This window comes from Chanos chanos, chromosome 1 (assembly GCF_902362185.1).
Source record: "Chanos chanos chromosome 1, fChaCha1.1, whole genome shotgun sequence".
Taxonomy (NCBI): domain Eukaryota; kingdom Metazoa; phylum Chordata; class Actinopteri; order Gonorynchiformes; family Chanidae; genus Chanos; species Chanos chanos.
Window position 1 is genome coordinate 33,061,793 of NC_044495.1, and position 24,642 is coordinate 33,086,434.

Sequence of the window (24,642 nt, forward strand, 5' to 3'; positions counted from 1 at the left end):
CTGGCTCTTCTCACTGCAGGTTGCAAATCACTGCAGGTTCACTATCTTGAGCAACACACATTTCCATCACGGGCAATGACAGTGTAATGAATCTAACTTAGGCTGAGTGAATGTAACTCTTTCAGTATCAATGATAAAAACAAACAAACAGAAAAACCACTGAAATATAGAAACTGCGAGTATTCTGACAACAGTACTGTCTAGAGAAGTTGAGCTGATATGTGCATATATTCTTTCCTGTCAGTTCATTACAGTTCATTTTTTATTTGTACAGTTCTTTTTACAACAGTTACAGTCACGAAGCAGCTTCACAGAACACCAGGCTGGCAGCCCAACTGATAAAGCTTCTCTCTCTCTCTCTCTCTTTCTCTCCCCCATATCTGTGATACAGTGAGACAAATCATAAACAACATATTAACAACACTGTCATTTGCAGTAGTCTGATCACTTTGATGTTGGCGGCTCAGGTACTGCTTTACTTAGTTCACTGTAAAGCAACTGGCTTTGCTTTTGTCATTTCACCAATGCATGTATCATTTTTGGTATGCAAAAACTGAGGTTACAGTTTGTGACAAACCACTTTGATAACAACGCTTATGCACTTCCCCTATTCTCACACTCATCAATACTCTTGTTTTCTTGTTTATGTAATATGCACCTGTGTCAGTTTGGAAAATAAAAACACTGCAACATATGGCATCCCAGATTAGTGGATTAGCTCATTAAGAAGGTGAGTCAGAGGCCTTGAGTCCTAATCTCTAGATTTCCTATTGATGCTGAACACTACAGCAGGCACAGACAGTAAGCCAATCCCTGCTCCAATGTCATCGTCATCCTCTGTCTCTCTAAAACACACACACATACACACACACACACACACACACACATTTTTAGAAACAGCATGCGCACAGTAGACTGGCAGCCAGACACCTGCCCACTGTTTGTTCAGACCACACTACACATACAGTTCAAGAGAACCAACGTACAGTAGAAAGTAAATGGATTAGAGTACCCATGACGGGACTAAAACTCTGCACTCCACTGATGGAGCTTTAGTGATGGTGTGTTTCTTGTGGTGAACAACAGATTTCCGGTACTATATTTGCATATAATGTGGGGGCTTCGTATATCTCACTCCACGTCATTTGCACTTCTGTAAATGAGATTAGATTACAACGATAAAACGGTGCACTTAAAAAAAAACGACCACATAATACGCCTCACTGATTTGTAGATGATAAAACAGTTTTGACAAGAACCACGTGTACGGCACGTTCTTGGTAAAGAGCAAAGCTTTAGTCACCATGTAACAGCTGGAGCAACCTCTAGTGTTACAATGTCAGTGTTCCAATACCGGACTGTGCTCTAGCAAACGACAATGCAAAGGTGCCACTTCAACTCTCTCCATTCAGATCAGGCTGCTTTGTGCGCATCGCAACAGGATTGCGATGCACGTCCCATGCATGGCCACTCTGCAGAGCGCTTACCTTCGGGGAATGGGTTAGGTTGAACCACATGCAGGAAAGCATGCACCATGTGAAAGAGCATCCCTATAGGACCAGGCTCGTAATGGGCGAGGGTCTCGTAAACTCCGGCGGGTACGAAGCCAAAATCCAAACTTGGTGCCCGCGACTCCGTTGCCTGGAGTTCACCGGACGTCAAGCCCCAGCATAACAACAACAGTCCCGTTTTCCACAACATGATTCTGGTCAGATATTACAGATATCTGGATCAAAATCCAATGTAGGTGGGGATGATAAAAAAAACTCTACTGATGTTTATCACCACTAGCTTTTAGTAAGAAACAACAATAAGAGTAAAGAGGAAAGCACTTAGTGCTGAAAGAGATGGACCCTGGGTCTCAAGTCCTGCTGTCTGACGAACGATTCATAATGTTCATCGCTCCCACGGTCAGCGACTCCTTATCAGCGTAGTGTTCCTTGTCTCCCTGTCCGCTTCTCCGATCTCCCGCGACGGGAATGACTGCTTACAGCAAGCTGTGCGGGAGGGGGAAACACGGCTGCGTGCGTGCGGGTGTCCTCTTTTCTCCTCGGTGACAGCGTTCTTGTCGTGAGGGCTTCGGTTTCTATGTCGAAGGGAAGCACTCCGCCTGTTGGTGAATGTATAGAAACTCAGCTTTGTACAGACAACCAGACATACATTTTTTTGATTGACAACATTTATTTTCTTTTGTCAACAGTTTGATAAACACAGTTCTTAAAGTAACATAAAAATGAAGATGTACCATTTTTTTTTTCAAAAAGGCGGAGCGCTTTTAGATCAACCAAATTTCATCACAGAACCAATGAACATATCTCGTTATATCACATTTTGTTCAGATCTAAGGAATATTTCCTGTCAGTCATGACGATGCCCTATGGTAACAGCGTATTTGAAAGCCTGTTACAAACTTCATAAGCACGAGAAATAACTAATATTGGCAAAAACCGCTCTATGCGCCTGATGTCCGCATGTTCATTTTGGTTCGAATACAAACAGCTGTTCAAAATCTCAAAAGCTGTTCAAACATACGATTCAAAGTCTCACACATCGTGCTGACACAATTCCATTTAAAAATAGAATAAAACTCTGATAAGTATGGTGTTAGGAGATTATATCTGTATCGTTATGAGCTGTAGTGATGTACAGTTACATGCACTACATCTGCAGCCTGCATTGGGACAAAGTCATTGGGATCTTGTGTGTGTGCACATTTACACGTTGGCTGAAGTTATCGAGTGATTTGTCCGACAGATACTGTAATAATTCATTTAATTTCTATTTTAGATGTGGATTCAAGGGAACAGTAAAGAATGCCAGCAGTGCAGAATGTTTTGTGTCCCAGAGTTGGCTTGTTTTCAAAGCCTAAACCAACAGTGTCACTACTGTCAGACACTGTTTGGATAAGTTCACAATCTACTCCCAATGTATCGGCTCTAACAAGCACAGAGTCCACTTGCTTACTTGTTAAGCACGGACCAACAATACCAGCTGCTTGTGAAATTTGACTTATGAAAGATGAAGAATGTATGAGACCAACGATGGGGTGCAGGGATGGATTCTAGTCTTGACTGTGCTGTCATCTCAGAAGAAAAACTAAATGGCAGGTCCTCAAGAGACTCTGGCCCATGGTGTGTGTGAGAGCCGCACTGAGGGATCTCAGTCAACCAGTTTAAGATCAGATGATGAGACTGATTTGAGAAAGTACGGCAATGTTTCTTGGCACGTAACCTTACTGTTAAGATCTTTTTGGAAGACCCCAACCCCTGATTAATAAGACAGAAAGCAAATGAAAAAAAAAGAAATGTTTTCTCTGTACCAAGACCAGTAAGGTGTATGCAGGTTAAAGACACAATATTAGAGACAATATTAGTCAGGGAGAACTCAGATGAAGCTCCATCTATGCAAATCACTCATCTACATTTTCCAAACACAAAAATGTACGCCATACACAGTAGGCGATTTGTTATTTTTTAACTGGGGGGAAGGCTCAATGATCACTGACACCACTTTATAGAGCATATAGGGGGATGCATTTTGGTTATTTTGCTAACAAGGGGGATGGCATCCCCCCTCGTACCCCTACAAATCGCCCTACTGGCCATTCACCACTGCTTCTGTCCAATAAATCTCCTAATCTCCTTCCTTCCTCTGTTCTCCTCCCCTATCTTCACATTCAGGAGTCAGAGCTTCTGCAGAAAAGGAGTGAGACTCTAGTCTCACCACTGGAGTCCCGCGTCTTTACTTGAAGAGCTCTGGTTCCTGGATGTGGAGATAGTGAGGGGAACACAGGAGGTAAGGAGATTAGCCCGGTAAGAAGGGGAGGGAGTTGAGCAGGCTATGTATAGACTTACTCATCACTAGCTGTCTGTCAAACTCACTCACTGCCTTGTGTTTGGCTGATAATCTTACAGATGATTTGAGTGACGGCTCGGCAACCACTGGAGGTAAAAGCATTTGCCAAATTCCCAAACGGATCCAGTGCTTACATTTAAAAGTGTCTTAGATTCACATTTTCACATCTTGGTCTCTCAGTCATGTGTCACTCCGTATGGCATTAAAAAAGTGTGTTCTAAAGCAGTCATGGCAAAGAATGACTGCATGATTTAGGACCACTAAAATCGCTGCATGCTAGACCTACTGGTGTGGTCACTGGTAAGAAATGACTGCAGTTCGACTACATCAAAAGAACCCCAATACGTGGCATCAGCATTTCATTGACATCAGTACTGAATATCGGTGATTAAGAGCAATCTCAGACTTCTTAAGTCTGCATACACCATTGCCCGTCTTATATACTGGCTTTCTTTTGTTCCTTCTCCTTCAGCAGGATTTTGACAAGGCTGGAACCAATTATTTTACACTCACAAAAAAAGTACAGCATTAAAAATTGGTTAGAAGGTTTTTGGGTAAAAAAAACTTCACTCAAATTTGCAAAACAACTTTTATTTTTCATTCAAAAAAAAAAAAAAAAACTCCCCCAAAAAACACAACAGTAATTGCATAAAAAGGGAAGTATATTTGAAACCTGGACACATAAAACGAGTCAGACTCTCTCTCAGTACATTATAAAAGCACTGTGAAAGTACCTGCGCTTCATCTTTATCAGCCAATGAAACATTACTTCCATGTCCACTGCACAACACTCAGGAAATACAACTTAACCAGCTTGTTACAACGGAAGTTAAAATAAAGCAAAAACATTTGTCTTCAGCAAAACTGGCTTAATGGTATGAATGTCCACACTGGGTCTGGACACTGACTGGAGCTGTGTGTGCATAACCATAACATCTCAAACTGTTGGAAGAATTACATAGTTTGCGCACGCACACACGCACGCACGCGCACCCACACACACTTCTGAATTCAAACTATGGAGTTTGTGTGACATTAAGAATAAAGCAATTCTTCAGTAAAAACCTGTAAAGTGCCATTTCAAGTCAGTTCACCTCTCAACTCCATTTAAGAAGAAAGAAGAAATATAATGAAAGACATTATATTTTCAGCATAAAAAAATGCTGTGTGTATATCCTTCAGTTTGTCATCAGTAAAACACAATACAGTATGATATTAAGTGCGACAAGATAATGACAAACACAAGATAAATCAACTAGATTTAAAATCAAATCAGTAGCAATTTTCAGAACATTACAAATGAAACATGAGACTGTAATATCTTTTTTTTCTTGTTGTTACTGTTCTTCTTCGTCTCACAAATTGAAGCCCTCTATTTCTTTTTGCCATTCCTCCTGATGTAAACATGAGTGTCATAAATTAAAGACAACACTTCAAATGTACAGGTTAAGACAATGTGGTAAATCAGTGCAATTTTTTCTCCTCACAAATCCTGGCTGCTTTGGCACCCTGCAATGCCATTCTTCTTAGATTAAATAGAATTAACATTTCACAAGCTAAATTATCAAGCAGCCTGGCATATGAATATGAGCTTATATCATCTTCTACCACCTCAGAGGTTTTTAAGAACACTTAAATGTTGAGAATTCTACATATACTCTATATGTACTCTACATCTACTCCTCTGAAAGAGTGACACTCTACAAAGATTAGCTAAAATATCTGTAAAACTAATCTGTCTAAAATCCGGCATTGTTGGCAGATCTGATAGGATCTATATGCTGCTATTAAATTGGGCTCGAGAAATTAGGCACTATCAACTGCTTTTCAAAAAAAAAAAAATATATATATATATATATATATGGCACGGAGTATCTTTAAATTGTGTATCACTACAATCCATGGTTCTTGTTTTTTTCTCCCTCCTTTTTTAAAGACTTGTACTGTAGATGAGAGAGGAGAGGACGATGTTGGGAGGAAAAGAGAAACCTGCCAGTAAAAGTCATCATATCCATGTCCAGTCCTTTTTTTCCCCCCTGTAAAACCACTCAGAGTGTTTCAGGGGCTTCCATTCAGATCATCCTCTGACGTTCTCTGATTTGTGAGTCATGGTCTGTGTTCGGAGTCCGGGTCGGTGACACCACTTGGACGCCAGCTCATACGTCAATTGTTTGCCGACACGTTCTCTCTGCTGATGGCACGCTAGACACATGAACTCAAATTCTCACGAGCTAGTCCTCCAGTCAACATGGAGTTCCGCTGTCAGACTTGGGTGACCCTCCCTGGGCTCCGAGGCTTTGGCAGAGAAAGCTGGTGGCAGAGGCTTTTGCCAGCTGCCACTCCTGAGAAGTCACTATTACGACAGAGATGAAGTTCATCCAATTCGGTTGCCGCATATTGTAAAGCGGTCTATCTCTAGCAGGTCTTTTTTAGGAGCTTTCTGTTTTGGTTCAGGAGAATCTGGTGGTGTGCTAGCTTCTTCTGGTTTTACCGGAGAACCTGCTGGGGGTTCACTGGTCTCCTTGGTAACAGGAGGAGGAGCTGGAGACCGTAGCTCCGTACGTGGAGCTGGTTGCTTGGTGATGGAAGCAGAGACACGAGCTACCTGAGGCTCACCTAAGAGATAGCAGGGCGAGAGAGATAGACAGAGAGAGGGAAAGATGAGAGAGAGAGAGAAACATTTTCTCTATTGAAGATGGATACATTCACATAGCGATCTGTATTTCCTATATTCTTTTACGAGCATGAACATTCCCTTCGCAAATCCTATTTTATCCAGATTTTTTCACCAAATGTATACTGTCACTTTAATGTCAGATGACATGTCCAAACAGGTCAAACTAACATATCCATAAAAATTACACAAGTACGTTATGGTTCACTGAGACTTGACTAAGAGGGTGAAACTTTACCATAACAGAAGGTCAGATAAATTTAAGTGGGAAAAAAAGGGGAGGAGGGGGGGGTCACTGGTACCTGAGTGTGAGGGAGACTTGGCCTTTTTGGGGGTTGGAGCAGGACGTTTTTGAGACAGCTTCCCCTCCATGTTAGCCTCTTTGACATAACGACAGGATTTCCCCAGCAGAACTATACTGTTCAACACTTTCAGTGTGAGCATTCTACAGACAAAGGGAAACAAAACAAACAAACAGTCAGATTAAATCATTCTTAACTGAAGATTAGCAAAGATCAACAGTATAAAGAGTTATGTGAGCTGATGACCAAAGATCAACAGTATAAAGCGTTATGTGAATTGTGTGGAGTTGTGTATTCTGTTTGAGAGTTATCCCTAGCTGAGTGGGAAACGAGCATTTCCACTCTGGCTGTTCTCTGTCTCACCCCAGGTAGAAGAGCAGCAGACACACTGATGAGAGGGCACCCTGGATCTTCACTGAACTCATTACTACGCGAATCAGCTAAAAGACAGACACAATTACACACGTCAATGTGCTTACCCAGCTAAACTCAACTGAACCTCAATAGAGACTTTAATCAAACGGTACTTTCATCATGTAAGTAAGACTACATCATCTCCTGACACCAGTATGACAGTGAGGTAATGGAATGTGCTTTATGATCTCACCAGGACTGCGAGGGGTAGGGGAATGAAGCCCATTCTCCTGGCCACTGAGTCACTGTAGTCTGTGTATGCCTGTTGGGTCCAAAACAAACACTGTTTTATCTCAAAGCATACGGGCAGCTACCCCTACTTATATAGAGGCCAGTATCAGTTCAGGGTCTTACGTACGTTTTGCTGACGGCTGCTGACCAGCTCGAAAGCCAGACTGGCCCTGTATTCGCTGTACACCTACAGAGGCAACAACAAATCAGATTAACAGGTTATAGCTGGTCTAATCTCTTTCCATGAATGTCCTTAGTTTAACACTAAAACAACGTCAAACACTGGAGAGGAAAGAAGTGTAAAACCACAACTGTGCATGGATCAGTTACATAGAGACATACGTAGTCTGCAGTAGATGACAATACTGTGTAATGAACCGAGGGCTTCTGTAACATGGTGATGTTTGAGGTAACATTAACATAACCACTGGCTGGTAAAAATACCACAGTACTTACATCTGCAGTGAGGTCATTAAACTTGGTGATGAAAGCGTGTTTGACCACATCCACAGCAACCTCAGAAGCAATTACCATACATACGTCAGGGAGCAGTACCCACAGGTGATCTGTTACCAACACCAAAAACCAGACCAGCATCCTCACATAACCAATAGTCTCAGCAACATCGATTAAAAAACAACAGCATGACAATCAGTTACGGCATACATGAGGTCTTGCCCCGTGTTAGTGAAACATGATTAGCTCAGTTTACACGGGTTTGAAACTTCTGCCTCTGCTTAAATATCCAGCATTCCTGTCAATGCTCACCGGAATTCCAGGAGAACTGTTCCATGTTTCTGAGGCAAACGATGAGCAGCAGGATGTAGTTACTGAAACGTTCCTTAATATCTATGGGTAAAACACAATCACCGTACGTTGTCAGTACCTCCGCACACACCACACACACACACACATGCACACACACACACACACACACACACACACACCATACTCTGTCTGAAACACGCATCTCAACCGCCACTCACTAACAATACCTTCCTATAAGCCTTTGAATTCTCATCAGAAAGAACAATGTAGAGAGATAAGATGTAACAGAGGTAATCTACTGGGTGTGAATGGGCAGTGGATTCTCTCCTGTTCTCAGTAAGGGGCTTGTGGTGAGGAGAAGGACACCTGTGGACAGAACAGTTGTTGAGCGATCCAGGTGTGCCCTTTTCAGAGGAGATAAAAACCAGGGCTGGTTACCGAATGTCTGTGTGTCTGTCGTTAAAAAGGGGGAGGATGAGAGAGGAGAAGCACTAACACGGTGCTGAGCGCAGGAGCAGAGGGGGATTCAAACGGCAGCGTGTCCTGACAGCATTTTCCATGTACACTATCAAAGAATGCTTGAGAGGACCAATTAGCATTTGAAAAGGATGCCTGATTCTGATCTTATTTAGCCTGAACACTACGCCCCGAGACCGTGCTTTTCAAACTGTTTTATATGCAAGAGCAGCCAACTGCACAGACAGCCAATCAGAGCCACACATATGTAGAAATCTGGGGAAAAGAAAGAAGAAAAAAGAAGAAAAAAAAAAGCCTACAAGCAGAATGCAGTAACGAGAGAGAATGCTTAACATCAGAGCTGGAGGGTAGTTGACGTACCACTGTTAGACATCTGGAAGAGATTGTTCTTCTCAAACTTCTTAAACACACTTCCTTTGATCTCCACAAACTGTGAACAAAGCAAAAGGAAAAGATACTTTGGATTACATAGATACCTATGTGAGAACGCTTCCTATGGAAATACAGAGACACAATACACAAAGTATCTAAATCATAACACCAAGTCAACCATTAAAACAGCATGTCAGCAGCATGTAGATGGAATTTGTACACACACGTGGACTCTAATTTAAGGGACAGGCATACAGACAGACTTACAGGTTCCGAATGAATCAGGATTCAGCAAGTGAGGATTAATATGTTATGCCGTCTGTTTGTTTGTTTGTGTATGTGTGTGTGTGTTTGTGTGTTTACTCACGTTGTTTGACATCATGATGGTGAGCAGTGATTTGTTGTGCGAGTTGAAAGCGACGTTGAGTGTGGAAGCTTGTACCATGATGAGGATGGAATGAAGAACTGAGAGGGAAAGTCATGCTAAGGAAAAAAACACACTGGACAAACCTGCTCACAACACACACCACTACCACAGCCACTTGCTGTTCAGCCTTTTTACAGACATAGTCACACTTCTCTCTGTCAGAACTGCAAGAAGCTACAACTGTGAAAACATCGTGTAAGTTTTAGACAGACCGATGAAGGCTGTAAGGACAGTTTGTGATGTTTAAGACAGAGGCTTAGAATCAGTTAAAAACTGTTTGTAGGACAGAGTGTTTTTATATAGAGTACATGGCACTTGAGGGCTGTTTTTAGAGTGTAAGGATACAGACGTAGAACACGGCCATCAGGAAATGAGGTATGACACCGATGTGAGCTCTCTTACGGGACTTTGGCTCTGTGGCCGTCCAGTAAAGAGCGTCCAGTATGTCCTGCCCAAAGGACGAGAAGAGACGGTCTGCCACCTGCCACAAACACAGGGGTGTCAACAGCGTTAATACAGACAGGATTCAAACAATGCACCCAGGTACCAAGATATGTTCTTAGGTTTTTCTGTCATTACAGACTGATCTGAGGACAATTCTTGTCTACTTCTAAAATGTGCAATTATGATTTTGAGTACTCAGCCTGACCAAAGGGGCAGAGACACTGTACCTCCAGCATGTTGTAGATGATGTAGAGCTTGATGACAGACTGACCCCGGATCAGGTGGTACATCATAGAGTAATCCACATAGTGCATCATGGAGTAACACAGGATCATAATCAAACCCTTCAGGAGATCACACACCTGAGCCGGCTGCAGGAGACGTGAACCACTGACAAAACAGACACAGACACGGACACCAAGTAAAGGTAAGCACTTAATTACTCATCCAGGTGATAAGCAGTAATTAATGCTTGATAAAGAAAGCCACAGTGAGGTACTGAATGTTTGGAGAGACCATGTTTGTGGAGGGCCTGTGTCGGCCTGCGGCTTTGACATGATGGAAAACAAATGTGAACCTGCATAGACATGAAGACATGCAGATGACATGTCCAGTGCCTCACATGCAATTCACTGTCCAAAGGGGATAGAGCGTGAGAGACAGTGAGAGAAATCAAACAGAGCACAGTCTGTGCCAGGACTCATCCACTTCAGACGTGCTCCATCTCCAGAGAGAAGTTTATTTAATGAGAGAGAAAAATCACATGTCTCTCCCTCTCTTTCACTGTTCATTAGGAAAGTGTGTGTCGAGAACACTGCTGGCACTCCACACATGCTCAGAAATAAATATTTGTTAAATTCAGAGTGTTGTTCACACTTAGCAAACAGCACAACAGCAAATTCATTGAGAAAACAGTCTCTCCAAAGGAGAAGGGACCAAAGCTTTGACTAAAGGGAACTAACTGTGTGTCTGATAAGGTCTGGATTCTGTGGTGTGGTAATGGAATATAAGCTGATAGGACAAAAGGACTAAACTTCATCTGTGCCCGTGATGAGGCAGTGACAGAATGAGAGGAAGAGAGAGGGGCGGGGGGCTCATTACATAGTAAAGCTGTTTCATTGACAGACACAGCCGCTTCTGTCAATGAGCAACACTGGAAATGTCTGATACTAACATGACACCTGTACATGATGCAGATGCACGAAATTAGAGTGGATGCCATCACATATCTCTGCTTATAATCTAAAACATTGTCAAAACAATGTCAAATACTGTAATAAATCCAGAAGTGAGGCTGCATGTAACATGCTCTACCAGATACAGGCAAAAAAACCCTTACCCTATGTCAGGTCTTCACAGCTGTTCAGTTCACAGGCCAATTTCACTAAAATAAAAAGCTTCAATGCAAATGGCAGTGATGCAACTGTTAGCCATGCTAGCTAACAAATCCTACGATTTGTCATCTGTGTGGAAACTGATCCAGGCAACTCCTATTTAGTGACTTCACTGCTGATTAAAATCACATACTGTGAGCTACAGGACAGAAGAAATCTAAAACCTGCAGTTTCAGTTAGTAAGCACTGGGACTTCCTACCCACTATATATTTGTGTAGGCTTTTCCTTCCAGAGAAATCTCAGTCATCTTTTAACACATAGTCTCATCTCCTAATCCAAAAGTCAAAATCCCATCTAACAGGAACCACAGTAAAATAAAGGAGTGAACTAAGTGCATGCCAAGACCCTGCAGCTTTACCACACATTGCCTTTTACACTGAATAAAACACAATGATTAGCAGCCGTTTTGGAACTCTCTGTAAATGCTGTGAATCTGTTAAGCTTTTTCTAAAGGGATACTAAATGAAACTGACAACAAACCTGTTTCTTATGCTACACCTAGTGGGGTAAACGCTGTATTTATAATGTAAGCGAAGGGATAAACCACCATGTTGTAAGAATTATATATTGACATATACAAAACTTTTAAATGAGTACATTCACAGACCTGAGAAAAACAGTCTGCTCACCTTCTAAGCAGTATTTAGAGCAGGCTGTATTACTGGAGGCATGCTGTCAGCACAACCATCTGTCTCTGAGTCTGTGCACTGTCTGTTTTCACTGCTCATCTGATGAACTGAGCTCCATCACTGCCACACCACAGGGATGAGTTCTGCACTTAACCGTCACTATCAGACATGACCACAGACTCACAGACAAGACCACAGTCCCACAGACAAGACCACAGACACACATCAACTCTACCACAGTCCCACAGACAAGACCTCGGACCTATAGACATGACCACAGACCCACATCAACTCTACCACAGTCCCACAGACAAGACCACAGACCCACAACTCTACCACAGTCCCACAGACAAGACCAAAGACCCACATCAACTCTACCACAGTCCCACAGACAAGACCACAGACAAAATCACAGACACACATCAACTCTACCACAGTCATGGCCACAATCCTACACTAACTTTACCAGTCTCATGCACAGGACCACAGTCTCACACACATGACCACAACCTTACAAACCAGATCACAACATTATAGCCATGACCAAAGCACAAGCAGGAAACACCACAGCATGGCAATACAGCATTACCAAAGCCACACAGGCAGTCACTCTCAAACAGAGTCCAACTGCAGTAAGTAGCATTTGGGTCAAACTCTGCAACAGTGAGTTAAGCCCTACAATTTATTTTAAGTAGTGCTGTGTTTCATGGTATGAAAACAAACAAACAAACAAAAAAATAAATATTCTCACCAAATAATAAACAGTGCTTGACAGAGTTTGTATGACAACGCTTTCTTATGCAGTAAATCAGAAGGGGGTTGAGCTAAGCTCAATGCCAGTCTACAACACAAAGGTTAAAAACAAAACAAAACAAAACTAACAAACCTAAATAAAAACAAGGGCACCGGTCTGCGTCACCATTAGACAGCTTAATGTGGGTCTCACTGGCCCACCAAATGAGGCTGCAGCTGGCTAAAGCTGAGTTATCAGACTGAGTGACCAAACACAGGACACTGCGTGTAGAATGGGGAGGATCTCATGACTGATTAGAGTGAAGACAGGCATGTGGGGCCTACCTGCTCCTTCTGCAGTATGGGCACACATTGGCCCTGAGAGAGGAGAGAAGGAAGCAAAGGAAGACAGAGCAGCCTGTTAGGCCTAAAGGCATGCAGATATACTGTAACCACACCGAGTTACTCAAGTGTCAGCTCAAGACTGAGTAAAGAGGGAAAAGAATCAGATCTGAGAGTTTCACTTATGCATGCAACAAGACATTTAATGAGCCTCTTGACCTAGATTTAGCTCATTAACATCAGGGAGGTAGAGATACAAGGTATAATACAAGTGCTAAACCTCTCAATCGTACACCCCCCTACCCACACACACACACTCACACTCACACACACACACTCACATGCACAAAAAAGATTTTTCAGTCACTGTGTTTTTAACAAGTTCTGCAAATAGCAAGTTTTTATCATTGTGTTTGAAAATGTTTACATATGGCTAACTGTAAAGCTGTGATAACTGATCATTTCACACAGCCTTGCTGTTTATTAGTTTGTCTGTTTGTCTGTTGAGTGAGTGTGTGTGTATGTGGGAGAGTGTGCGAGTGTATTTAAGTTACCTGAGGCCACAGCAGGGTATGGTGAGCAGTCTTAGCAGAGCGAGAAAGGTCCTCAGAGGCAGGAGGGTGAACACGTAGAGAAAAGCATCCAGACACAGGAAGAACCCAAACGTCATGAGCTGCACGGTGCATCACAAAAAACACATGACATCAGCTCGCGGGTCCAGATCATACGTACACATTACAGATGTCCCTTACCCCGACCCACACACGGTCCCTGTCTCTAGAACAGTGAGCAATGACACCCAGAACACGTGAAACTGAGGGGAAGGCGTAGAACAAGAGTCCTAAGCACTCTGCAGCTGGTCACACCGTGATAAAAACAAAAGAACTCAGAAGGTCACTCTTCTATTAGGTACATGTGACATTCGTGATCATTCATTTACAGGGTACTCTCCTGTCTCACAGTGAGAAACAGTCTTCAACTCAGCTCCTCAAACCAAAAACGACCACAGTCTAGACTAGGCTATGTAAGGAAACTTTTAACTATAAATTACAGAGAAGAAGCAGGCAATTAAGGCAATATTAACAATAAATGCCCTTGTTCAGGTAAAGAGTGTCTAATTTGTGACCAACTGCTAACAGTAGTCCTAGAGAAAATTAAAAGGATTGTAATTCCATACCTTAAGAAACAGAGAATTTGTCCCACTCATTCTCAAGCAAACATGCTAGAAAATGTTTGCACTCTCCTCACTGACAGGGAAACACTTCCTGGTTCAGACCGGTTAGGGGAGTGTGGGTAGGATCAAAGAGGGACTCTACACATTCTTCCTCAAATGTCTTCCTGCTCTCGAGAGCTAGAGCACCTCCCACTTCACAAGTCCCACTTTCTATTATATTATATTCAAACCAAGTGAACAGAGCCTAAAACAGCGGTTAATGATCCGTGTACTATTCACCAGTGTGTAAGGTCTAAGTTCAGCCCTTTCCGCCACAGAGAAGTGGAATGTCCTTAAGATCCTTGAAGAAGGAGGTGTGTTTATGCATACCTCGACTTCATGTCATTCACTCAGAAGAACACAGCCCCTGTGTTTGTGTGTGTGTGTGTGTGAGTGAGAGAGAGTTTGAAAAGGGGGGTGGGGACAGAAAGAGGAATGCCTCCTTTGTTAATCCCATTAATCTGCAGCTTTGTATTCATTTTTATCATGTGCAAATTATGTACGAATAATAAAAGACTGATCTGATTCGGTCTGGTCTAAATTAAATGCCAATAAGTTTCAATGTATTTGCAGAAAATAGCTGACCTCTAGCCAAGTTAAAGAGCTTCACATTTTGACTTTAAATATTTGTTGTGCATATTGACAGTCTAGGCTAAACCACATTGAATTCAAGTCATTATATATACTCACAATGCCATCTAGTGGTACTGAAAATTAAAATCCAACAGGAGGTACCAAAAGTGATACTGAGATTTTCCTCACTTTCACAGTACTTTATATATTCAGTATCTTTCAGTGCTGCACTCATGACGAATAACAAAATGAAGCAGACAAATATCTTTCACATAATAAATACAGAAATGACCTCAAAAGGGATTAATACTCATACAAAGGGATTTAGTCATTATGTATGTGATTTTAAAGGTCATTTAAACACTACTGAGAAGGGTCATTAAACCTATACTGTACAGAAGGTCACAACACTGTATCTGCTGCTAATGGAAAACTCTTATCTGGACTGGCATGAACTCTTGCCTACATGTGGAAATACCTACAGAGTGTGTGTATGTGACTGTACCTGGATTTATGCATTCAAACCTTGTGTATATGTACATGTGTGTGTTTTTATGTTGCCAGTCATCAGCGCCTAAGAATGTGTGTTTGTGTGTGTGTGTGTATGTGTGTATACCCGTTCCAGTTCTCTGGGGATCCTCATGACTGTGTACACTCTCTCTCTGCGTTCTGTGTACTTTGCCTCATTGTGTTCCAGGAAGTAGCCCCTCGTTAGCTCAGCACACATGAACCTCAGCAGAGAGGGATCATCCGAATCCTCTGAGTCTGCACACACACACACACACACACACACACACACACACACACACACACATACAATGACATGGCATGTAAAACATACATCACAATATTCGCTTTCAGTGACTGGTTTGGACAGTGAATTAACTTTCACAATAGGCCTCGCTTTGAACGATGACTGAGTTTACTAAGATAGACAAAAGGCTTCATGGTTACTGAGCCTTTGCAGCACATTAGCAGTGGATGCCTTTGGCTACTAGTGTGCCCAGACACAACAGGTACAGCAGAGCAATGGCAGATTTAATCAGAATTCTGAATCGGAGATAGTATATGGTTGGATATGGTCGTTGCTTTCTTGCACTCGATACTACCTACACATGGTGCCTTCTAGTTTTACTCTTATTGTACATTTTTTCCCTTACCCATTTTATTTATTCTTATCTCTTTATTTATTCTTATTTTACACAGTCTTGGGAGTTGGACCAGGTTTACATTTCACTACAAATACTGTATATAACTGCGTATGTGACAAATAAAGTTCTTGAATCTTGAATCTATACGTGGACAACTTTAAAATAATATTTAAATATAATATGGCTACCACAAACATAGAATTACAAGCCCATCATATGTAAAACCCATAGAAAAGGCATGCTTTGAAAACTATGGAAGGGCTGTGGAATATCATAAATATCAATTTCCAACGTCTGTCAACTTGAAAAACTAAACACGTTTAATACAAATACATTTAGTTTATTACAATAAGAAACAATATGGATAGGCCTACTGCTGTCTTAAGTGCTATTTCTGCCCTATTTACAAAGAACTGAATAAAGCGTAGAACAGCAGAGACTCCATGACTGATTTCATCAATTTATATTTAGAAGGATACAGCTGGGCAAGATACAGAGTTTGCATTTGCATATGTAGTCACTGTGCAAACTCTATTGAAACTTTTCTCACATTTGAAACTATTCTTTAGGAAACACAGAAAACCAAAATGAAAAGAAAAAAGGACAAAGTTTGCCACCATTTATAGCTCTAAAACAACCCTCTGCCATGCTTTAAGAACTGTGTATCGCTGCCACTTAGGAGCCTTACCCCACAAATTGTGGAGCATAACCAAGACAACAATCTCTTTTTTTTCTTTCAAATAGGTTTCCTGGCACATTATACTCTCACACAGTGACCTACCCATCCACCCCCGCAACTCCCAAAGCCAGCATGCTATTACTAACATACTGATGCTTTCCATCAAGTCAAGACAAATATTTTATGTTGAAACAGAACCCTTTGATATTGCACTGTGGGGTTGTGTAAGGACTTAAAGTCAAGAGCTTTTCAGGGGACACCAGGTCTTGTAAGCATTCAACACCGCATTCACATTGGAACTCTTTCAAGCGCCATGTTTTTGTCAAGTGAGATACTGGCTGTGTCCGAAATGGCATACTACATACTACTCGCATACTAATTGTGACGTAAAAGTAGTAAGTAGTATGCAGTACGTGAAAAATAAAAATTTTGCAGTACACGACAGTTACCCGGATGATGTACTACACTGGCGAAAATTTCTAGTATACATCCCGAGCTCACTTCGCCGACTACTGCAACCGATAGCAAACGTGTAGTACACTACACGAAAGTTCTCATAATTGCGTACCATACTGTATACTAGTGTGTGGAGTAGTGCGCAGTATGCAGTGTATACTAGGCTAGTATGTAGTATGTAGTACGGTAGTATGCCATTTCGGACACAGCCACTGTTTATACGAGAGGGGCATAATGACTTCCATTTTATTTCACAGCTTATTTCATCTAGCGAGCCCGTGACCGTTACCCTAAATGACCCCATGCCGTCTGCCGATTACTTTCGGTTCGTCTGAGGCGCAAAACAGTTGTCAAACATGTCAGAACCAATCGTGTAAAGTGCTAATGAGTATTTGTTTTCCATATACCCCTATCAGCAATTACAGCAAATTATTTGATTTCACATTACTTGAGAACTATGGCAAGGCTCAGCACACGAGCACAAACTGCTCGTCGTTTTTCTTGTAACCTTAGCGTACTGGTAACTTGCAAAAGACGCGGAAAAGTATTCTAACTGTTTTCTATTAGTATAAAACGGTTTGTTTTTCTGTTGACTTTTCTGTCATATCCTTGTAACACTGAAGAGCGCGTTCTTACCTAAATAAATTCAGTAATATTCTTCGCCTCTTATTAAAAGTCTACACGTAAGCTAGCGTGACTGAAGAAAGGAAGAGTAAAGAGATGTTTTATTCCTTTCAATTGTGAGCTAACGAGATGAGTTGAGATGAGTTAGCCATGGTTTATTCTAGCTGAACAAATGACAGTTAAATGCGTTTATCTTAAAGCTAACAAGCTAATGCTGAGCATATGTGGCTAGGATTAAATGCATTTTTTGGCACAACCATCCAATCGAAGTATACGAAGGACGACAATGTTAAAATGTGCCAAATACAGACGCTAAAACAGCGTTAATTGCTAACTATCTCCAGTTGCTGTATTTCGCTTGCTCTGCTGAAAAGCCACGTTGGAGCTGAAAGGTCAGCTGTCAGATGATGGTTGAAACCGACTCACAAACAGACGCACCTGAGTTCCCGTGTTGCTCATTTGTAAGAGAATGCCGTTCGTAAAATCCCAAGGTTTCCGTCATTTCTGCGGCCACGGAATTCTTTCTTCTCTTTGAAATACCACTCCTCGGGCAATTCAAGCGCGTCTTTTCGTCATTCTCAGTCTCTTTTTCCTCTGACAATCCTACATCTACTGTATCCGCCATCTTCACTTTGCCGCCGCCAGAGGAATTCTCAATGGTTCTGTGCAACGTCATCACATCATGCTTGATAAATAAACACTCGAGCTCATAATATAATGCCCCTATAGAAACCAACCGCTTTTCTTCTGTTTCCTAGTATATTACGGATCATTTTTATTCCAGATTATGTAAATGAGTGCCCACATGCCCGTTTCTTTTATGAAATGACAAAGAGAATATTGATCAGTCAAAACCGAAGGGCGAGGGGACGAGGAGGGGGGCGGGGGGGTCGCTGTTATAATAATAAGGGTCCAAATAATAATTTACGAATATATTTAAATCTGGCTAGGCAATTTGTATTATTTGGAAGTGACGAAATAAAATTCAAGTTAACCACCAGATGGCAACTAAGTACTACGTTTACTCGACAACAGAGACAACTGAAATGGAAAAATACACTAATGAGGAACATCTTGTTAAACCATTCAACAACAATTTTTGAACGAATTAAAAGCATGTAAATGAAATTCAGGCAACTGGTCCTGTAAGCACGGTTTATTGGCACACAAAATGGCAAAGCATACATACAAGACTTCGGATATGACACAAAACACCTCTGCTAAATATTTTACAAACTGTGCAGAGTTCTAATAATACAAGGCTCCAACAGAAGACCTCAGAGATTAAGTGTTTTTTTTTCCTTTCTGTTATTCTGGGAGAAAATCAGCATTTCAGAAATTCTAATAAAAATAAGCAATGTGAATTTAAGAGTATTTTGAACACAAAGACATGGTCCAAAACTTACTTAATGGTTAGTGATGCATATGAGTTTGGAGATTATTCAACATACCCTTCCCATTCACCATTATTATATTCCAAACTTAATATTTACTGGATATTTAATCATGTTAAAGCAACAGACTGAGACAATTTCTGTGCTCAGTACATGACTTCATTGGTGTATGCATCTTAGGACATGCTAAGTTAGTTATACATGTGTTTGTCCAACCCTTCCAAAAATAGGTCTGGTTTAGAGTCTACACAGAAATATGTGCATTTGAAAATACATGAGTCAGTCAAGTGGATATAAATAATTTAAAAAAAAAGAAACCTCAAAGAACACACAACCAAATGAATAAGTCCATCAAATGGACAGCTGCCATTTATGTCGTGGCGTCAGGTGGCTTTTCATTGGATTAAACAGACAGTATATTTATTTACAGAGCCAGAGAGGATCATGTAACAGTGTTTCCCAAACTGATGAAGAAAAAAAACACTATAAGGTCTTTAAAAATGGAAAAAAGAAAATTCAAATATCATACAAATTTGAACGTTCATGCAGAGTCATGTTACTGTCCAGTTTGGGAATAGGTCATTAAAGGGAAAAGAGGTCAAATTTAAAGAAATATACTTCTCATATGTGCCTGTCAGTTAGACAAGAGTTCCCAGTCCCAGTCTCATTGAATAAGCACAAGGAGAACACAGATAATAATCACAAATCCATAAAAACAAATACAGACACAGAAACAAAAGTTGATCATTTTTGCATGAAACTACAATCTGAAAGTGACACACTTGCACTTTTAATTCTTTATCCCTCCTGCCTCAAATCATAAACCGGAGTTAGTTGTTGTTAAAATAGTCTCTTGATCTAAAGAAACTCATGTCAATTTGCTTTCAATTGAAAACAGAAGAGGTGTGGGGGAGAAAAAGACAACGGCTAAATGAATTTCCAATAAAAATGCAAATGCGCACGGACTGGTCTCAGCAGCTGTGTGTGTGTATGTGTGTGTACTTCAGTGCTACTCCAGTGAGTGGACAACACAGAGCAACCAAATGGCTGTTTTTGGGCTCCGTTGTCAACTGCAGTCATTGTGGAGATGCCGGTCCAACTTTGGGACTTTTTTTTATTCTCTGTTGTTTTTACATTGAGGCTGACACTGGCCCAAAGTCACTTTTTTCAGTTGTCAATAAAATTCTGTCCCCTTCTATTTTTGGCCTTGTAGAAGCTGTGACAGTCAGAGAGTGTGAGAGTTCATTTCCTCCATTTTATTTTATTCATTTATTTTTGAACATCACCATATCACCTTTCCAATTTGAAAGCATCCAATTGTGTTCTTTGATAGAGCAAATATTTCTGTGCAATATTTCCAAGGACAATGATGCCAGCAACGTCTCAGTATTTCGCGAAGGTGGATGGTATCACTGACACCATGATGTAGGGAACCAGGAAACGTTTGGAGAAAGAGGGGTCAGCGATATAGAGAGTGTTGCCCTGGTAACTGGTATGGGCAGTGGGTGCAACATGTCTCTACTGGGAAGGCTGGGACGCTGTGCTCTCTGGCTTGCTGTCCTGACCTGTTGGGGGTTTGCTGTTCCAGGGGCTGTTGTTGCCTAGCGCTGGAGAGCTGGTGAAGTCATCGTCATCATCAAGGCCGTTGGTGGCGTCGTATTGAGTGTTCTCCAACCGCGTGATAAGACGCTCGTCTTCATCGCCAAACTCTCCACCCATCAGAGTGGGTTCCCCAACCACCATCACATCCTGCCAATCAAAGACAGCCAAAGAGAGGTTAGAGCACAACTTATCTGCCTTGGATATAAAACATGTTATAATCCAGCCTTTATTCATATAATTCAACCTTCATTCCCATATTTATTCAAACTTTTCTGAGCAAGTTACAATACATATTTTCTTAATCATTCTGAATTACTTTAGTTTGCATCGAGACATAGGCCTGATATTCAAATATATTCAAATAAAAATAAAGCGTCACACCTACATCTAATTTTAATTCCATCCAGTAATACATCACAAGACAATTCTCTGTCATATATTGAGTTATTGTGGCAAGCATATACACAAACCTTACACATAGCTGACGAAAAGCACCCAAAGGCATGCTGTGGTGTCAGAAAGCCAAATTACAGATGAGTTCTCTAACAGAGGGCGAATGACACATGACAACACACATTCTCCCACACTAAATGATCAATACTAATTACTGAACACAATTCAAAAAGCTGTCTGACTAATACGTGTGTGTCTGACACAGCTGTGTGGGTGTGTATGTGTGTGTGTATGGATTTGTATATTGAAGTCACAGTCAGGTGAAATCTTGCATGAGAGGGGCTTCCCAAGCCATTCCAAGCACTGTGAGTGAGAAAGACTGAAAACTGACAATAAAACATGGCTTACAGCAAGTCAAGTGATTCTCTGCCAAACTTAAAAGAAAACCTGAAAGAAAACTTAAAAGAAAAGAAAGTAAAAGTTGTCTAGACCTCATGTTTTTGTCAGACAGTTTTTGTCTTAACTGTTGAATTACATGCTATGTCCCTATGGGCAAATGGGAATCCACATTTAAGTTGCTGATAATAGGATGAATAAGAACCAAGCGGTGCTTATTCAGAAGTGTATTCCATTGTCTAGTCTCTGAGGAGAATCAGATCTCTCTGTTTTCCACTACACTCTACTGGCCACTCTGCTCTGCCCACTGTTGCATTCTGGGACTGAGTCAATCAGTTAACTGGAGCGCACACATCATTGCCCATGTGTGTCGACAAGCCGCTGCGTGGGAGCTCTCCATCCTTCTCTCTCTCTCTCGGTCTCTCCCTTTCTCTCTCTGACTGCCTGCCTCTCTCTCTCTCTCTCTCCCTTTCTCTCTCTGACTGCCTGCCTCTCTCTCTGTCTCTCTTTCTGTCTTCATATCCTCCCTGCATCACTTTGACTGAGACCCCCCCCCCCCCCCCCCCCCCCCCCCGCCCTTCCTCTATCACAAATATATCTATGTCACTTCCATTAAGCGTAGTTGCACCTCCCTCTCTTCTTTTCTTTGTTTGGGGAGAGCCCCGTGCAGGACTGTTTACTTGAGAAGTGGCAAGTCTCAAGGCATCTCGAGAGCTGTTCAAATCAAGCCCCACAGCCACTGTCACTACCCAGCTCTTCTCTCCGTTGCTTAATTACAGTCATTCATTAAGGTGGGCTTTTGGACTAAATAACAATATCCACACGCTGATTTGTCAATTTGCATAGCTAATTAAGTCATTAGCAGAAACGGTCGGGGAAAAAAAAAAAAGAATTGAAGGCTCAGATGCCAACGAGCCTTGAATTCACCATCTGTTTTCTGGTGGCGTCTGTTGCCCCTTGCGCTGTGTATGAAACCACAGGGTCCATTTGACCTACGTGCGCGTGCACGCACACACACACACATATAAACACACGTATCCTACGGGTTCCAGCTGGTGGTCTGACCGAGAGCTTTAATTGGCATCAAATGGGAAAGCTTGTCCCAAATACTCATCTCATTAACTATAGCCTGTAGGTAAAGCCACACTCCAAAACAAACTCAGGGTCCCATCTGTCTGATCTAGCACTGGCTCTTCAACTCCTGCCCATCCTTTAGCTCTGAGTACTTAACACAAAAGCTGACCTGGGATCAGACTGTAAAGGTGTGAAGTATCAAAATGCCTCCTTCATAATGGAGTGGTATTAACAGAAGACAAGCAAAGAGCAGCTCAGTGATGATATTAGTCCTTCTTACTGAACTTCATTGGCTCTTCTTTGGACACAGTTAACCACAACATCTCTAACCTTCATTAAATATGTGTTAGTTAAATCCAATAGTTTTTTTGTTTTTTTTTTAAATAGTGTACACTATTTTGCATCACACAATCTTGGTATGAGATACACATAGTTAAGGACTTCTGCAAACATGGTTAAACTATGCTATTGATTTCATTTTTTTTTCATTTTGGAGGTGAAGTGTGCTTTTGATCTTCAAACAGATTATAAATGTTCACTTCATTGTAAGGGGCGTTATCCTTAAATGACCACGCCAATCTCCATGTGTCTCCTACTGACTAATTAACTGTAGCCATGTCTCACCTCCACCACCAGGGGTCACTGTGGTACCTGGGTTACACTGTATCCCTCCTTTCTTTCCTCTCCTATACCCCTCCTCCTTTTCCTGCTCCTCCTCGCAGACCTCTGGTCACATGACCATGCTCTGGCATTCATTGTGATTGGGCTCACGTAGGCGGTTGCTCAGACGCCATGCTACAACTTGGCAGACAAAGCCAACGGCTACGCTACATATGTAACCAGCATGTTAGCCCACAAGCGCGTGGCAACACTTGCAATGCGTCTGAGTGCTTTACAGAGAGTGGGAGGAAGGGTGCGTGCGTGTGTGTGTTTTACATGCTGTCCACACAAATAAACGCACGCACACACACACACACACACACACACACACACACACACACTGCAAACATCCACAAACCTGCTAGCAGAGACCAACAGCCACATTCATACACACACACAACTAAAGATCTATATGATAATGAGAGATGGCACACAGCCAGATATTCATTCCAGCAATGTGTATGTGTGTGTGTGTGTGTGTGTGTGTTTGAGTGAGTGCATGTGCACATCTCTCAAAGTCACGGGTACGTCACGACGAGTTGGAAAATTGGAGAGGAAAAAAATGGGCAGAAGTACAGGCATTTATAAATGCTACACAGAGGAATATGATGAACAAGGGCAACATGTTACATAAATGAATGAGGAAACACATAAAGGTGTTTCATTCAACCTGTATTTTGTAAACAACATTTCAGCATTTAAAATGACTTTCTATCCCAGTCGTAAATGAATCAGAGTTGAGCATTAATAGCGTCCTCAGTGTCAGCACTCCAACTCATTCCTCCTGACCTCTGGGGAAAGGCTGCACACTCTCATAGCACCATCAGTGTGCACACAAACGGAAAGCTGGCCAGTATCGCTCTCCGGGCTCTCTCTCTGTTAGAGGTGTGGAGCTCATGAGTGTAAGTGGTAGTTTGACCCCGTACTGAGAGAGAATGTCATGTTGACTGACTGAGAGTAGAAGTCTGACTGTGAGAGGAGGATCGAGAAGTTAAAAAAAAAAAAAAAAATCAGTCAAGCAACGTGAAGGAAATGTAGGTAAAATATGTGCGTGTGTGCGCGCGCGAGCGAGTAGGTATGTGCACCCGTGAACAAGCGTGTGTCAATATGTGTGTGCGTGTGTGCTAAAGAGAGAGAGAAAAAGAGAGAGCGAGAGTGTGAGTGTGTGTGTGCATGTGTGTTATAGGGATGTAAAGCTATACGGGGACCTGCTCTCTGCTGAGAGTTGATTCAGTGGTTAAGCAGAGGGCTGAGAGACCTCTGACACTCTCAGATTTAGAGCTCAGTGAAGTCTCAACTGGGAACCTTATCTTACTGAATAAGCCTTTACTTTAGCCCTGCATTGTACCACTGATATAACAGATG

General features: G+C 41.8%; 3 protein-coding genes across 6 annotated transcripts in view; all 3 read right to left on the reverse strand.

Moving 5' to 3' along the window:
* Nucleotides 1–1,701, reverse strand: part of prom1a (prominin 1a) — a 47,106-nt gene extending 45,405 nt beyond the window's left edge. The window contains exon 1 of the mRNA XM_030777949.1: nt 1,488–1,701. Coding sequence (XP_030633809.1) covers nt 1,488–1,701 — 214 coding nt within the window. The remainder of the gene's footprint in view (nt 1–1,487) is intronic.
* A 4,044-nt stretch (nt 1,702–5,745) lies between these two features.
* On the reverse strand, nt 5,746–18,398 carry tapt1a (transmembrane anterior posterior transformation 1a). The gene is made up of 14 exons (XM_030782329.1): nt 18,197–18,398; nt 15,465–15,613; nt 13,617–13,735; nt 10,192–10,354; nt 9,866–10,001; nt 9,461–9,558; nt 9,082–9,151; nt 8,245–8,325; nt 7,933–8,042; nt 7,604–7,663; nt 7,439–7,507; nt 7,195–7,271; nt 6,832–6,974; nt 5,746–6,471 (listed from the first exon to the last, which is right to left on the reverse strand). Exons 1-14 carry the CDS (start codon nt 18,381–18,383, stop codon nt 6,230–6,232), a joined length of 1,704 nt encoding a protein of 567 aa, XP_030638189.1. The 5' UTR covers nt 18,384–18,398; the 3' UTR covers nt 5,746–6,229.
* Nucleotides 18,399–18,960: 562 nt separating this feature from the next.
* The window catches only part of ldb2a (LIM domain binding 2a), a 43,770-nt gene continuing 38,088 nt past the window's right edge, over nt 18,961–24,642 (reverse strand). For all 4 annotated transcript variants that reach the window (XM_030777584.1, XM_030777575.1, XM_030777567.1 and 1 more), the window contains one exon: nt 18,961–20,901. In XM_030777584.1, the coding sequence (XP_030633444.1) occupies nt 20,671–20,901 (231 nt within the window). In that variant the 3' untranslated portion in view covers nt 18,961–20,670. The remainder of the gene's footprint in view (nt 20,902–24,642) is intronic.

Coding starts and splice junctions, on each gene's coding strand:
- tapt1a (XM_030782329.1), bottom strand. CDS start 18,383: ATGGCGGATACAGTAGATGTAGGATTGTCAGAGGAAAAAGAGACTGAG. Junction 10,002..10,191: donor TCATCTACAACATGCTGGAG/GTACAGTGTCTC, acceptor TGTTTGTGGCAG/GTGGCAGACCGTCTCTTCTC. Junction 8,043..8,244: donor ACAGTTCTCCTGGAATTCCG/GTGAGCATTGAC, acceptor TGTTGGTAACAG/ATCACCTGTGGGTACTGCTC.